This window comes from Pholcus phalangioides, unplaced genomic scaffold (assembly GCF_987345545.1).
Source record: "Pholcus phalangioides strain wild (caught in Gottingen) unplaced genomic scaffold, Ppha-v1.0 ptg000024l_1, whole genome shotgun sequence".
In the NCBI taxonomy this organism is placed as follows: Eukaryota; Metazoa; Arthropoda; class Arachnida; order Araneae; family Pholcidae; genus Pholcus; species Pholcus phalangioides.
The window spans coordinates 26,042,721-26,060,636 of record NW_028301616.1 but is presented as its reverse complement, the minus strand read 5'-3'; the positions used below and the strand labels follow the sequence as shown (position 1 = coordinate 26,060,636).

Sequence of the window (17,916 nt, the reverse complement as noted above, 5' to 3'; positions counted from 1 at the left end):
AGCATGTACCAATTTGTTAGAAATTCTGCAGAGGAATGTGTACGAGGTAAGGTTAAGTAGTAGTGGATCCCACTCTCTTTATATGTAGTCATCGTCAAGACTAAACAATATAAACATATTAAAGGAGAACTTCTTGAATGTGAAAGCAGGGGCTTCCTCATTTCGATCCACTGTAGTTTTAATTAGTGTCACATGCAAAATTTGCTTTGTACATTGTTTTTACTGGTCTTTATTTCTTCAGGTTCATATAACGAACGTAATGAAATCAGCTCAAGATGGATATCTTCGATGAGATAGACAAGAGTTATTATGAGAAGTTGCATTCAAAGATGACAAAAGCAAGCAGCTGTCAACGCATGGAGCAAGAAAATTTTATTTGCCAGCGGAAAAGAAAAACCAGAGACAACATCAATAGACCAAGTTCGACAGAAAATTCTCAGACGATTACTCTACAGCATGTGATTCATATATTTTCACAAACTTTCAACGTCTCCCTCGAAGATATTTTCAAAATCGAATGTACGAAAAACCAACTGAACTACTTCGAGTATGAAGGACAAAGACTCGGAGAGTTACAAGGATCGTATAAGGAGATGATCAACCTTGTAACAATGTGTTTGGCAAATCATAATGCTAGAGATTCTGGAAACTCGTCGAATCCAGATGAAAATTACTTTGGTCATGTGTATTATCAAGTGAGGGAAGAAATGTTGAGCAGTACTGAAAAATGTGGCGAAAACCGCAAGCATGTTGGAAATGTACTTTTGACAAAAGAATTAGACAAATACTTTACTTTAGCAACTCCAGACATGTTATCATCAGCGGAGTTGTGTTTTTAGTTGGCCTGATAGCAGATGAATTGTAGTTCTGAATTTGATTCAGAGGTTGAGAAGTTGAGGAATAAGAATGAACATAGAAAGTTTCGATTTTATTTTTTAATAAATATATTACGTTTAAAAAAAGTTGGACAGATTCATTAACTTTTTGACTCATCATTCCAAAGTCCATTCGCAGATAAGGGGGCATTTAAATATTATGTCAGCATCGATGGGGGGAGGTTTCCGATTTGCTGACTTTTGATGATAGTGGGTTTGGATAATACATCGTCAACCACCCTTTATTGAATATTCTTAATGGCATCTTACTCGGTTTCAAGAAGATGCGAAGATAAAAATTAGAAAATCCTTTTGATAGTTTGGGGGCACCTGAACTAATATACCCCTATTGATTCTCCCCCTCCCCCTTTCTACAGAGCCACTTTAGTGATTTCTAAATGTTTCGCAGATCCAAGTGATCTGGAAATGTGTCCGGGCTACTTAAATGCTCTGTAATTTTGCACGCATCACTCGTGATCTGTAATTATGCCGTGGATCACTTAAAGTAATATGGGAATGTGCTGCGTGTAACTTGAGTGATGTAGAACCACACTGGGGGGTTTTTAAAACTGTACCACGTGTCTCAAGCGAGTTCTAAATGTTCCATGGCAGGGCTATCATTTGGGGGGTCAAGGGGACCGTTGCCCCGTTAAAATACACTAAAAATGATATATATATATTAAGTACATGTTCTCTTTGTGCCCCCCCCCCCCAAGAAAAAGTTGAAATGACATTCCTGTGCCACGGATTGCTTAAGTGTTCTGGAACTGTCACAGGTCACTTAAGTGATCTGTAAATGTACCACAGGTCAACTTGAGTGATCAGAAAATGTGCCACTGGCCACTTAAATGCTCCGGATTTGTGCCATGGGTCACTTAAACGATCTATAAATGTGCTTAGCTAATTTTTACAAAATTAGGTTTGAGGGGACAGGCCACATCAGATAGACCCACGGGCCAAGGGTTTACCACATATGACCTAGGGTCGCAATGAATTCCTTAACAAGAAATTTTGAATTCTTAGCCTTCAAGTAGCATTGAAGTGAACAGAAATCAATTAAAATAAGAAAGGTACTTTCTTCGGAAATTTAAAAAAAAAATTTTTTTGTTCGGGGGTGGGGGGGGGGGTGCATGGGGCACTATGCTCCCTTCCCCTGCTTATGCCTCTGATCCTACCAATATGCATTAGGAGGTAGGGGGCAGAGCCAATGACAAAATTTCGCTGATGGGGGTCTGAGTTTTGCCGACTTTCGCTGATAAGGGTGCCAAAAATAACTAAAAATTTGCTGACATAATACTTGAACACCGCCTAATAGTCACACATTTGTTTCCAAGAGATCTGGCTTGTCTCTTCAAAGCATATTAGGGTCATTCTCACTAAATTCGACAAAAAATTACCAAAAAATAAAATGTCAGCTAAAAAAATCTAAAATAATTCTTAAGGATACTTGTTTCCTGCTGATAAATTAAATATAGTCAGCAGTGAAGGTTGTAAAAAATTATTTAAGTTTAACCATGTTAAAAGAGATAGGCAAATTGGGACCTGGCATTTTGCCTATTTCAACACTTGATATTTATACTTGACTTTCGCAGTGTGTTCTATATATTTTGTTAGTTAATTTTCAACTTGGACAAGTACTGATACTCTGAATAATTTTTTGTCAATTCCATTTATTCATTAAGTTTATGGCAGACAACAGATGTCTATTTTGTTTTTTGCTAGAACACAAGTTTGATAATCAAATCAAAGTCTTCAGATGAAACATTACTACAGCTTGATGATGTCACCTAGAAACTTGAATTGCCCCCCCCCCCAACTTATGATTAAATCTTCCTTCTAATTACCTAATAGCAGGAGAAAAACATTTTTACAAGTTTTGCAACACACGCTGATCAAAAATTATATCTGTTGAAAACATGTGCTTCCCAGAAATAATACAAGTATCTTAACTGAAACACGAGGTAAATGCTTTGCCCTTCCAAATAACATGATGTACTCAGACATGTTATTCATGTTTCAAGGAGCTGTATAGTTATTAAAACAAAAATGTTAACTTTTTATATGGACACCTTGTGCTCAAGAACTCAGTTACAAAGTTGTTGCCCTGTCTCTCCTGGTGCAAAAAGAAATTCGAAGTTTTAAGTGTAATATTCGCCGAGATATTCAAATTCAAAAAATGGAGGAAAGTTAGGAAAAAAAAGCAGTGTTAATGAACTAAATCTGCCCCATCTCTAGGGAACACCCACCAGAGAAATTTGAGCCACTAAATTTCATAAAGCATTTAAATTAATAAAAAATCTATTTAAACAGCATATAAAGGTTTTTTCCCTATAATTTGATTTTTGTTTTAATTTTTAATTGTTTTGGGAATGGCTGTGGCCCTCCATGCCCCCCCCCCCCCCCGCCTGCATACACCTCTGCTCCATTAAGACATTCCCAATCCCCGACGGTAAATGTGTAATTAATGCTGTAATTACAGCTCAGAATATGTCAACTTTAATTATTGGGAAACCCTGCATTTCGATTGAAATAAAAAAAAGTTAAACAATAAAATATGAACCATATGTTATGTACAATATATTTTACATCACGTAGTGCAACAAAAGCCTACATAAAACTTAGCACAGACCAAGGGAAGCTACATTTTTATCATATTGCTTCGCCCATGAAATAATAAAATTTGCCAATTAGTTAATCCGTGTCGAGCTACAATGAAAATGAACTAGTATATGTACAAAACTGGGGATTGAAATACAGTGAAACCTCAATATAATGACACTCGGCGGACCGAGAGAAATATTGTCATAGAGGAATTATGGTTATATCAAAAGGCAGCAGTTTAACATAAAAGCATAGACATTTCCAAAAAAGATTTGAAAAAAATATTGGTATAGAGGGATTTATTGTCATATCGAGTATCATTGTAGAGAGGTTTCTCTGTACTTTTACATTTTTCACTTATATCATATTTCTGATTTTTTTTATGTTGATGTTCAGATTTAGGCACTTTGCAAATAATGATTTGAAATTCTGTATGATCTGGTTTTATGAGGCAGTCAATAGGACGTCTTTGTGGCGTGCATCACTGCTGACTTCAAGAGAATCTGTTTTGAAACCATGTACAATATCCACAATATACATTGAGCCACTAACATTGTGCTAGCCTTCATAAATTGGTGAAAATAAGTCACCAATGATATCCAAACAGTGGGGTAAATTACTTATCATCACTACACTAAAATCAACATAATTGCAAAAAAAAAACCCATCAAATCAAAAAACAGAACAGACGGACCACACAGGATGTACAGTCATTCAGGACACCTGCAATTCGACTACCGTGAAATAAAACTCACGCTTGCTGTTAAGCAAATTTTGTCATTCCTCTGTCAAAAAATGAGTCATTTCTTCATGATTTGATACAATGATTACAACTTCTTTCACGCATGTGATGGCATTTCGGTTGGAGGACATAGGCAACAGACATTTTACAAGGGAAATGTTCCCCCTCCTAAAATTAGGGCTTTTATTTTGATCATAGTAGAAATTTGGGATACAAGATTTTTTTTGGGAGTCAGGATGAAGTAAGAAATTAGAAACTTTCCAGAAAATCCGAGAGATTTAGCATCCATGTATCTCGTATCTCTAAAGGTACGTCTACACCCACTGGTTTGCTGGGATTTCTCATTTGTGTGTATATGGCTGTCACAAAAATATTGCATCATGAGCTAAGTAATACACACTAGACAAACGCCAAATTTGGAAGGCTAAATCGACGATGGGCTCAGAGGAGGAGCTACCATTACATCTGGTGTCGTAACTAACCATTCCTGTGAACTGTGCAGAAATTTGCATTTAGGCCCATTTTGGGACTTCCTCCAAGTGGGCCCTGTGCGGGTGCAACTGTCTAATTATGACATTGATTGCATCTCTTTGATTTTGTTTGGTCAAAGGATGCATTTTTAATCATACATGCATAAGTGAAATGTGGTTGATTAACATGTTTGCTTACACTCCTCAAAGTTTGTAAGTGAACTTTTGAGACACCATGTATATGTTACAGCTAAAGTCTGAAACTGGCAGTTTCAGACTTTCTGCAGTACTAACAGTTCGTGAAGTATTCAATTTCATTGTAAATTGAATTTCAAGTTGGCATATTTTTTTCATGATAATTATGTCCACGTTACCTATGGCAACCAATCATATAGTACAAATCATATCACAGTCATGATGTAATCTTTTTTTTTTTTTCAATTTGGCGGGATAAACTATATGTCTATATTATTATTAAAGCTTTTTCTCTCAATTTTATTTCTCTCTCGTCATATGGAGCTAATCTAATGTAGTTACTATATGTAGGCATGTATCACACATTGGCGATGAAAACAAATGGATTTGGCGCCTACCGAACTGTCTTACATCAGCACATCAAACTTCTGCCATGGATCTCCAGCTGCTTTTGCAAATTGGCTGGTCAATGCTCAAAAAATCACTAGTCATTTCTGAAAATCTGCCAAAACTCTCTGCCAATTCGCAAACTGACCATACTTCAGATATATAACATAACAAACATCATTCTTCATTCGAAAACCATTTACGTAGACAATTAGAAATGAAATTCACACTAAAATGATTGACAAGCATTCAATTAAAACATTTTTCTGCGGAAGAATACTCTTGGTGTTTCATTGGATAACAGTGGTCTGACAGGTGATGAATCATAGCCTTTGTAAGATTTCAAGTTTTCAAGAACAGTATCATTACGAATCGGAGCACTAGGAGCTTGCTCTTCATATACTAGTTTATCAAGTTTGAATAGATCTACAGATTCTGGCTCCCAATTCACATCTGCATCATATGAAGATGTTCGGAAAGGATGTTTCAACGAATTGAAATATAATCTGTCTGAGGCTTCGAGGTTTCGTTCGATAACTCTCGGCAAATGATTTTCTTTTTCTTGAAAACAATCCAAGGCTCTGGGAGAAATTTTCTTCTTGAATTCGGAGCACACATTGAGCACAAAGTCATCAGAAGCAGATTTTTCCTGCTCTGCAGAACTTGCCGAAGCAACGGGAGAAAAGCAGCTCGGGGAAGGAGCTGTAGATGATGACAATAGTCTATCTTTGTTTGGCTTTGGACATAATATTCTCTTTAAGTGCAGGTACCTCGCCCTGTTCCAATAATAGAGACTGTTTCTCTTCACTTCGTGTTTGAATTGTTCAGACAACGAGGAAAAGAAGCTGCTATGCGACTTTCGGATGCCTATTGTGTTTTTGAAAGAGCTTACGCTGCTCCAAGCCTCAACATATTGTTGGTTTTCGGTCATGGAAAGGGAGGTATTCAATACAGGTGCTTTTCTAACAGACAATGGTGCAGGAGAAACATCACGCGATCTGATTTCTGGCACGTATATAGAAGGAATGTCAGGAGATCTTTTATCCTCTGTTTCACGCCTGGAAACAAGTTCTAGAACTTTCTGTAAATCCTGTTCGACTCTAGCTTTTGTTTGAGGGGAACTCTTAGACAAACGTTTCACGTGGTGCGAAGCTTTGCCTTTGCAGAATAAGCCGATACGGTTTGTGAGCCGATTTGCAGACAAGAACGTTGAATCGCTTCGGAGTGTTCTGAGAGATGGAGCTGATTTCTTGTGAGACTTGTGTTTTTTTTTCATGGCCGGCACAAGCCTAGAATCAACTTTGTTTTCACCAACTGGCTTCGCGAAGACTATTTCCTGTAATGATTAATAAATAATAATAGACATTCTCTGCAAACACAACACATGCATGAAAAAGATTTTTTCACACAAAAAAACAAGAAAATATTGGTTTCCTCTTTCTTACAAAACCATTCCTTTGTTAACTTCAATAAAAGGGTGATTTTCTCTGAACATTACCAGAAAAATTACCATTTGTTCAGACAACTCCTGCGACACCTCTAAACATCCTTTGGTACTTTACGCAAGTATCCTATCGACTTGCGCTACCACGCCCAACCCTATAAGCAGCTTCTGCCTCGTATACACAATTATTGTCATCAATTAATACCAGTCACGCTATTATTTTGTTTATCCTGAACCATTTCAATGTACTAATCAAACAACAATCAAAGACATGCTTGCTCAATGCGCAATTCAAACAAAAACAATCAATTGAATACTAGAACTGATTTCAAGACATTGAGGTAAAAATGCTCAAAAATTACGTTTTCGTAATAGATGTCGGGAAGAAAAATCCCCGAAGCAATTAAATTTGGATGAAGTTGACTGCGAAAATTTCATTGTAAATTGATTACTAAAGCATTAAAACAAATAAAATGAGTTTAATAGCGAGGCACAAACAAGAACGTAGTCAAGCTGGAATTCACATTTTTATTGTTTTTGTTAATTTGAACTCCCTAAATATTCTACTGACAAGAATTGTAATACCCGAATAAACGCATTTTAATCCAAATCTCGCCCCGAAATCGAATGATACCAACCATTTGTTTATGAATCCATCAAAATTCTTTTCATCAAAATATGCTCATTTCATCTTTCAAACTGTGGAGTGTGACGGACGGCTTTAACCACCGATTCTTCAATCTCCAACAGAGTTGCCAGATGCTTAAACATTTTCCAGGCCAAATCATCTTCCAAAGTATCCAAGAAAGATGCCCAAAATATTTGGATTTGTTCTGCCATCTAGGAAGCAACACACAAACAAAAAACTCTAAAAACCCCGAAAACCCTTAATATTCTCAAAAAAAAAAAAAAAAAAAAGAACCCTTTTTATTTAACATTTTGCTATTTTTTCTAACATACTTCCCTATTGTCTAGGAACTTTGTTTTTCCGAATATCTCTTTTCATTGGAATCCAGCTAATCCCAGGGCTTCAGGAATTTGGACCAATCGCAGAGGACCAGATTTTCCGACTTTCTCATCTCTTCCGCGAAATTAAATTCATTATTTCGTGATGACTTCAATTATTCCAAATTTTTGTCGCATTGATCCCAGCAGAACCATTTCTTAACGTACGAAATTACCTTCCTGCAAAAATGTGTTAAAAATTTTTAAGCGGATTTACCCTGCCGGACATGGCCCTTGAGGGCAGGCTTGGGTTAGGGGAAAGATTCCAGCCTAAGGGTCTGACGCACGATGTTGGGGTGGGGGGGTCGCCAAAAAATAGGTCCCGGACGGATACAGATTTTGTCTCGAGCCGCCCTGGTAGCTTACATTCTTGTTTCTGGTATTACAGGCCCTGTCTATTTTCTCAACCTTTCCGTTGTCGAGATAAGACTCAAAAGCGTGATGCCATGTAAATTCTGCCGCCCCTGTGTAGAAGAAGCAGTTAAAGTATTAATTCGGTGTCGATGCTGGTTCAGCACCCACCAGAAGACCTGCCTGCCCCCTCCCCCAGTTGTGGTCCAGTTCATGGTCCCCTAATCCTTGGGCAGGGCCAGCCTCAAAGTCATACTTTTCTCGGATCCTTCTATAGTGAACTTATAGCATGAAAAAACAAAAAAAGATGGTATTTGTCTCTTGCCCCAGGGCTAGAGTCCTGTCAGCCGCACCCTTGTGGGAGCCACGGTTCTGCCATGTTTGACACAGTTTCCATGATTTTTTGCTTTTTCACGCTATAAATTAACTGCAGAAGGGGCCCTGAAAAATCTGACCGGGGGGGGGCGCAAAAGATCCCAGGATGTGGGGCCCATGCTTTCAACATGCATAAATTTTGTGGTTTAAAAATTAAAATCGATTTTATTGAAAATGGCGCGATTGCACATTTGAAATGCCTCGCGTAACATCAGTGGAAATGTCTACCTTGTTTGCACCACTATCGCGCGATCAGATATGAAAATGAAGATATCGTAGAGTTACGTAAATTATCGTAGAGGTTGAAGCAACGTGATTGACTGTGTGGAAAAAAAATCGCGGTCGGCCCGGCTGTACACCATATCTAATCTACAGACAAAATGTTCGAGAGCCCAGATTCTACGTCCGGATTGGCCGAAACGACGGTTGCGGGAGTGCTGGCTGTTTGACTACTTTCCTCTTTGGTTAGCTACTTTCCCGTTTCATACTACGCGTCACACATTCTTCATATATTTCTCACTTTCCTCCTCCCCCTTTCTCGATTTTTATCCTTTAAATTTTAATCTTACTCTTTATTTTATTAATTTAACAAAATTCCTTTCTCAAAGCCAAATTAACTGCAATGGAGGATCTTCCTAGTAATTACTGTTATAATGACGTGATCAGAAATGATGAGAGAAAAACTGTTGTTTTCAGAATGATGTGGTAAATGCTCAGGCCTGTAACCAGAAATTTCGTTCGGAGGGGGGACCACTTGCATTTCCGATGGGGGGGGGGGGGCAAAATGTTCGAACAATAGATTTGGCCACCGTTTCCTTCTTTTTCAGTAATTTTCTCATATTTGGGGGGGGCATAGGCGGAAATAGACTTGGAAGTCTAGGGGGGGGGGCACGATGATGATGCCAATTCATATATGCACATATACATTAGATCAGTCGACTTCACCTTTGACGCTGGGGGGTGGGAGGGGGCGACCCGCCCCCGCATCTCCGCCCATGGAGGGACGACCCCAAGTCCCTCCCCTCACATTGTAAGTACTGTATTAGCTTTTCAGTAATAGCAGGGATCTTCAATTACCCTTGGAGGTTTTTGTCGTAGCCCACCGATCATTTTCAGAAAATGGTTGAAAATATTCAAAAATTATTTATTTCAGAAAATTAAAGAAATAATTTCGGAATCTCTCTCTTTCTCTCAATAAAGAAAAATAATTCCGGAATACTGCAGTATTTCTTTCATAACATGTAATTTCGGAATTTATGAAAGAAATAATTCTAGAATGAAAATGAAAGAGAAATATTTCTGTAATTTATTTAAGAAATAATTCCAGAGCAAATCGATGAAAATTCAGAATTAATGAAATAAATAATCCCAGATTTGATGAGAATTCAGAATAATTTTTGAAGTTAATTTTCGTTAAGTGAAAAAAAAAACAACAACTTATAAATCAATGAAAGAAATATTTTCATAATTTCTGATAGAAATTATTTCACAATCAATAATTGCATAATTATTGAAAGAAATGATTTCAAGATATGTATAGGTCTAAATCAGGGAGAAGGAAAGTAATTTTCCAGAAAACTACCTAAATAAATAATTACAATATAATTTTAATGATTTCAGATTGTAATTAATCTCAGAATTAATTAATTTGATCAGTAATTAATGAAAAAACATTTTCAGGATTAGTCAAAAAATATTTTATAACTAATCAAAATTGAAAAAATAATAATAATTTCAGCATATAAATATAAAAGTCTTCAATTATTTTTCTCCCTATTTAGTCGGAGCCCATTAACCCCCCTTCTATTAAGATGCCACTAAATTACATAAGATGGTGGCCCGCGGACTTCATGGGAAGTTTAAATTTTTCCCTCCATGTATGAAAGGTGACGCCCCCCCTATGTGTGTGTATTATGCTATTTTACTTTTTCTCAAGAATTTTCCCGTGTTCTTCTTGATAATTCCCGAATTCTTGAACAAATCTTTCCCGCGTATATATATATATATACACGGGAAAATTCTTGAGAAAATAAAATAATATATATACATAATGGGGTTCACTTACTGGTTTTTTTTTAAATCTTAGGCTTGGTTAGAAAACTATAAAAAAAACTATCACAAACTATTCAGTTTGAGCAATATGGACAGATAAGCTATTCAGGGCCGGATTAACCTCTAAGGACATCAGTGCAAAAGGGGCACCACAGAAAGATATCAATGGTATTTTTTTTTAAATGTACAATTTTTTCAACATCGATCATCCTATAGAAGATCTTAAAATTTTAAGAACACTTGATTGTATAGTTGAAGATCATTATCACAAATTATTGCTGAGTTTTTCGATTAGCTTTTTCAGAGAAGTACGCCCAGGGCTGTCTTAACATTATCATACGTCCACATACAAAGCGATTTTTCTGAGAGAGGCACTAGTACCTAGATAAAATTTCCTACCTACCTATTTGGATATTTACTCTTGAAAATCGGAACCAGATCTAATTGTCACTTGACATCGCGAAGTGCCCAGATGGGGCCCATGCAGTAAACCAAGTTCTACAGAATAAGGGTATGAATTTTGTGGGTCATTAGTGGATCAACTGTGTAGTTTGATGTATAGAAGTAAAATAAATGCTACCAGGTGTAATTACGAACTTGAGAATGTATCTAAAAATAAAAAATACCCAATATAACGGTGATTCATCCGAAATAAGATACCTAGGGGCCGTTCAAGTATTACGTAAGCAAATTTTTAGCCATTTTTGACCCCCTTCCCCCCCTTGTCAGCAAAATTTCGTCTTCAGCTCTGCCCCTGAATCCTAACTCATATTTTCATAAAGGGTGGTTGATGACGTAAGCATTATCCAAACCCCCTCTCCCCCCTTGTCATCAAATCGGAAACCCCCCCCCCCCACATCGATGATGACGTAATACTTGAACGGTCCCCTATTGGCAGGGATGCAACTGGATACTTGGTTAGCCGGGGCAACCACTCATTTAGGCACCACCCCCCTCGTAATGCTGAAGGATAGGTTGAATGGTGACATTTGCGCCCCCTTTTGTGATGCGCCCGGGGTATCAGACCCTCCTGCTTCCCCCCCCCCCCACTTGTTGCGGTCCTGCCTATTGGTAATACATTTATAATGGCCATTTTAAGATTCAATGTTTTCTCCTTGGAGTGTTGTTACAGACTTTATCTCATCAACCGTTCGTCGTGGTGGTATGGTTCTAATTTTAAAAATTCTCAAAATGTCATCAGAAATCCCTGTACGTGTTTTAAAGATGAAAATACAGTGTACACAAAATAAAAAATGAAATTTTCATACGATTCCCCCCCCCCCCCGTCCTCTAAAGTCCAATTAGACAGTTGTTGCTCTTTCCCTTCTGAGACCAACAAACAAATTACATGTTTTTAACTGCATTATTCCCTGAGATATTTAAATTCAAAAATGGGAGACAGGTCCGGGCTTAAGAGAATTTCACGGCCCAATGCAAAAAAAAAAAAAAAAAAAAAAATTGTGGCCCCCCCCTAAAATTTTTTTATGTAGTTGCTCCCGACTTACAAACTTTTCGAGTTACGAACATAAATCTTGAAGGGGAAATTTTGTTTTCACGAAAAGAACGAATTCTATCACAGTCATTTTTTTTCATTATTTCAGGAACGCGTTGATAGTCTGGATCGTAATCGAACACGATCCATTGAGAAGGAATGACATTTAAATTGATTTTAAAAAATTCATAAATTATTAATAATAATTAGCGCGTGGTCCACCTGCTGACACTTCATCGTGGCTCCAACCATATTGAATAGACAAAGTTTCGTCATACTTTTAAAGCGTTTCATCATCTCTTTATCAAATATACGTTGCAATTCGATAACTTTGATCATTTTTCGAATTTTTTATTGATGTTTTTGTTTAATTAATGTAAATTAATAGAAGTAAAAGAACCAAGTACTGAAATTCCATGACCCCCACAAAGTGGGGCTGACAGGCAGGATCGTCGTAATAGCATCATAGGCCCCCGAGCCAAAGGATTTTTTGGAGGCCCTACCTGAAAAATTCTCGAAAAATTCAACCACTTCTCGTTTTTCTGAGGCACCTCTTCTCTTGAGGACCTTCGGGCACGGCCCGGGGTGGGGGAAGCAAAACTGAAAAAGGAGGACGCCTGGTGCGACCCTTAGGCAGTGCCGTCTAAATGCATGCTTCAGACGGCACTGCCTAAGGTCCGCACCAGGCGTCCTCCTTTTTCAGTTTTGAATCTGGTAACCCTATCTGAAGACCACATAATCCGTGTTTTCACTTATTTGTTCGATCATTCATATTGTCCGATTGTTTTTGTGGAAAGAAATAATTATTTTTTCTACATAAAATTATTGCAATAGATTGTTGCAAATGTACAATTTTTGTTACCAAAATTTTCGTGTCATAAAAAAATTTTATGCCAAAAAATAACAAAGAAAACTCTCTCTTTTTTCATGGCAGCACCAACAGTATATAAATCAAGCCTCCGGAGAGAGTATGACCTCAGCGGTCTCCACCTTGGCAGTGCTGAGACAATACCTTCTAAAGCAGAAGCTTGCTCTAGAAGGTGTTGGCTGAGAACTGTGTCCCCGAACATCTTTTGTCGGAACATCACGTGACTCGGCGAAAACAAACACGATCCCCCGTTATTTTCTTATGGCATAAATAGCAGTATCAGTTATTGTTATCAGCATAATCAGTTATTGTTTAAAACAATAACTGAAAAAATAATTTCAGCATGGACGAGATAATTCCAAAATTAATGAAAGTTATAATTTCAGCATTAAAGAAAGATAATTTCAGCATTAAAGAAAGATAATTTCAGCATTAAAGAAAAATAATTTCAGCATTAAAGAAAGATAATTCCAAAATTAATGAAAGTTATAATTTCAGCATTAATGAAAGATAATTTCAGCATTAAAGAAAGATAATTTCAGCATTAAAGAAAGATAATTTCAGCATTAAAGAAAGATAATTTCAGCATTGATAAAATTGATAATTCCAAAATTAGTGAAAGAATTAATGAAAGAGATAATAAACTTAATGAAAGATAATTCCAGAATGAAGGAAAGAGATAATTCCAAAATTAATGAAAGAGACAATTCCAGAATTAATGAGATATAATTTCAGAATCATTGACAGAAATAATTCCAACATTAATAAAAGAAATAATTCCAGCATTAATGAAAGAAACAAATCCACAATTAATGAAAGCAATTATTTCAGAAGCAATGAAAGAAATAATAATTAATAAAGAAATAATTCCAGAATTAATGAAGGAATATTCAAAAAATAATCAAGGAAAATTCAAGAAATGATTCCGGTATTAAATGAAAATAATTTAACCTTTTTTCATCTCTCTTTAGATGAGTTCTTCTATCTATCCTTTTTTTTTAACTCTTTAAAAACCCAATATTTAGAGCCCGAACTGCATTTCTATGGAAAAATTGCCAGGCGGGAAGTTTGTTTTGGCCGAGTCACGTGATTTCCTTGCATATGATGTCGCTGCAGTCGCGGTGGCTGGATGCTCCCTCCAGTAATAAGTCCGACCAGAAATGTCGTCTGCTTCTCTCCAGGTTACTCGTTTTTGGCGTCTCCTTGTATCCCGAAAAAATTACTGAACTGGCAGTTTGAACTTCCAGTTCTGTTTGTGAGCTTAGCTTGTAGGGAACCGACTTCTTCTCTGTCGTCTGCTCATTAAGAGGCTCTTTGTTTTGGACGTCTCCTTATGCTCAAATAAAATAACCGAACTTAAAGTTTGAATTTCCAGTTCAGTTCACGAGCTTTGTTTATAAGGAGCTAAGCGGAATAAAGAATATCGTTTTTTCACTTTGAACTTCATCATCCCCACATGAGTCACTTTTAAATTTGACAGTAGATGGCAGACATTACTATAAAGTGCAGAGTGGAAAAATTCACTTTTTACGATCTTACCTGTCGTCTGCTTGTGTGGAGGACCCTTGTTTTGGATGTCTCTTTGGGTCTTAAAAAAATTACTGAACTGGAATTTTGATGTTTCAGGTCAGTTTATAAGCTTTGTTTATAAGGAGCAAAGCCGAATGAAGAATTTAGTTTTTTATACATGAGCTTCGTCATCACCATATAAGGCACTTCTGATTTTGAAAGTAGATGGCAGCAACAACAATATTTTTAAAAATGAATTTCTCAAAATATTCTAGACTCTAGAGTATTAATTTTTTTAATTTTAATTCCCTTAAAATTGTTAGTGCCATTGTGAATTCGCGGCAAATGCTACAAGACAAAAAAAAACTGCTATTGGCGGACGACGTAACGTTTCGAGTCACCCGGTATATACGGGACTCATTGCTTCCTAGATACAATATCTATAGGACGTACTGGCCTAATCGGGAAGACTGGATGCATTTATCGTACCCACGTCCTGCAGCAGGGGTCGCTAGGCTGGGATCTTTGTTGGAGCCTTACAGGCCAGATTTTTCACTGGTCCCTCGATAAAGAATTTCTAGTGTGAAAAAACAAGAATTGTAAGATACTAGGCTGAAGCCTTTCAGCCCCCCACAGAGGCCGTGCGACCATTGAAGCCACATGGGGCACCTCTCTAAGACATGGTGCCAAATCCGAGTTGGAAGGCACGGGCAGAGATTCCTTTATCTTTTCTGCCCTTACCCATTGGTACATTAAGACCATCGTAGACCCGGGGACACAACTAAAAGTTTGGTCAGCTGTGTCAAGCAAGCATTTTGGCACCCTCTTGTAATGTTGAAGCAGAGATGAAACGGTGAAATTTGTTGCCCCTCTGGTCTAGCACCCGATTCACCAAACCCGCCGGCTCCGCCCTAGTTGCGGCCCTGCATAAGCCCTGTAGCGAAGTGATTTTTCTGAGCCCCCCCCCCCCTCCTATCTGTCTAGAAAAAAATACCTGCCCACCAATTTGCGTGTTTATTCTTAAATTTTCCTATCAGATCGTATATTCATGAGGCCCCTCTCTATAGTTGAGCCCCGTCTCCTCTTGCGAGAATGGGAGAGGGCATAATCAGCTGATAAAGTACTAGTCAATAGGGAGTCGCCCATAAAATTCTCATCGTAAAATTCACTCTTGATTCTTACAATTTCAACTAGATCTCATTTCACGGCCCCTGTGCTGTGCTCGGGTGGACCCATGTGTTAAGAAGGCACTGACCTTGGGCCCCGGCAGGGCCATAGTGGAAGTGGGGTGGGTGGGCTTGGGGATCTGAGTCCCCAGATGGGGAAAAGATGGCCAAATCTTTTATCACTTTGGTTCCCCCGAAATGAAAGTGGCCCCCATCCAAACAACATTTCTGGCTACAGGCCTGCTCCCAGAGACGGTTCTATTATCATATTTTTGTTTTCTTACCACCGTAAATTCACTTTAGAGAGGCCCGTCAGAGATCCCAGCCTAGGGACCTGCTGCAAGGTGTTGGGGGGGGGGCACCGATTTTTACACAGGAAAAATGGGCTATTTCTCGGGGTCTCATAATTTTTCGGACCTCCAAATTAAAACCAAAAATATTTTACCTCAGTGGAAGCCAGCAATTTATTTTGGAAGGGGCAGTGCTGTGTTAATGCATTTACCTACCAGAGAACGATCCGGAGGGCCCCCCTCACGTAAAAAAGGAGCTTCGTGATAATGAGATCTGGTTACAATTTTCAATAGTTTGAAGGCGGGTATTTCTAGCTTGGAGAGAGAGAGGGCGGCAGAAAAATCACTTCGCCAGTGCATATGGTGCACTTAAGACGGCCTTGTGGGAGGAAGGGGGGTGTAACAAAAGCATTGAACAGCAAACTCTTGATCATGTTATCCCATCCCCATCTGCCGTTTTCCTCGCATTTTGGGTAGGTAAAATCCCCTCCCTTCACTGTGGTCTTAGTAGTTGATTTTAATTCTTGTTTTGGTTATCATTGGCCCGTTCACATCAAAGTGGGGCTCTTAAAAACCACCACGTACTTTTACAGAAAAACATGTCTACCAATACTTTCGACAAACGACAACGTTATCATCAGGGCTATTGCCCGAAATGCCCGGGGAACGTAAATATTTTGACGAGGCATGTATTTTTTTCACACAACCACATGCATACATTTCTTGCATAAAAAGTATCTATTCATGAATGTGAATTTTTGTGGATTTTACCAGCCCTTTTTATTATCTATCCACATATTCAGAAGAAAAAAAAAGAAACCACGATCGATGCTCTTAACCAGGGACGTTTTTTGGCCGTGCGACCTGTGCGGCTGTGTGGGGGCACCGTCAGATACGGATCCAGGTCGATGTGTCGAGAGAAACGAATTGTGTAAGTTCGTTGGATCGTCCCCGTATTTTACGGGACAGGAGAATTTCCCAATATTATTCGGTTCTTGCCTATCGCCCCCACCCCTGGATCCGTCCCTGAGCAAAGGCAGACATCTTCAGCTGCTGCGAATGGAGCAGAGGTGAATATCTTCAGCTGCGAATGGAGCAGAGGTGAATATCTTCAGCTGCGAATGGAGCAGAGGTGAATATCTTCAGCTGCGAATGGAGCAGAGGTGAATATCTTCAGCTGCGAATGGAGCAGAGGCAGAAATATTCAGCTGCGAATGGAGCAGAGGTGAATATCTTCAGCTGCGAATGGAGCAGAGGCAGAAATATTCAGCTGCGAATGGAGCAGAGGTGAATATCTTCAGCTGCGAATGGAGCAGAGGTGAATATCTTCAGCTGCGAATGGAGCAGAGGCAGAAATATTCAGCTGCGAATGGAGCAGAGGTGAATATCTTCAGCTGCGAATGGAGCAGAGGCAGAAATATTCAGCTGGGAAAGAAGCTGAGACAGACATCTTAAACTGCGAAATGAGTGGAGGCAGAGATATTCAGCTCCGAAATGAGTGGCGGCAGAAATATTTAGCTCCGAATGGAGCGGAGGTACATGCATCTTCAGCTGCGAATAAAGCCGAGGCAGAGATCTTTAGCTGCGAATAAAGCCGTGGGAGACGTCTTCAGCTTCGAATGTAGTGAAAGCCGGCGGAGCCAGGGCGATGCGTCGGAAAAGCAACTTCCTGTGTAGGTGCATTGGATCATCCGTATTTCACGGGACAGACAAATTTCTCCCATATTATTCAAAATATTATCCAGACGCGATCACCCCGCCGTCTGGATTTGCATTTGAGCACTGCTCTGAGAGGAGTGCGAAATTCGAGTTGAAAAAGTGAGAAGCTTTGTCGACAAAAAAAAAAAAAAACAACGTGGGCAGGAGCACCAAAAATAGGTTCCGCACAAGTACAGATTTCTTCTCGAGTCACCCCTTTTCTTAACACATATTGGTGCTCCACCCTCCAGAAGCAGGGCCGCTGTGTCATATTTTTTTACCGGATTCATGAATTTATAAAAAAAAACATGGATCCCATATCCACAGCATGGCTACTAAGCTGGGATCTCTAGTACGCCTCCAGGCCAAATTTTTCATGCCCCTTCCCCCAGAGTA

General features: G+C 38.7%; 1 protein-coding gene across 1 annotated transcript; it reads right to left on the bottom strand.

Annotated features, from left to right (window-relative positions):
• Positions 1-3,439: 3,439 nt before the first annotated feature.
• On the bottom strand, positions 3,440-7,462 carry LOC149069093 (uncharacterized). Its single transcript, XM_089251131.1, has 2 exons — positions 7,353-7,462; positions 3,440-6,606 (listed from the first exon to the last, which is right to left on the bottom strand). Exons 1-2 carry the CDS (start codon positions 7,353-7,355, stop codon positions 5,524-5,526), a joined length of 1,086 nt encoding a protein of 361 aa, XP_089107257.1. The 5' UTR covers positions 7,356-7,462; the 3' UTR covers positions 3,440-5,523.
• Positions 7,463-17,916: the final 10,454 nt, after the last annotated feature.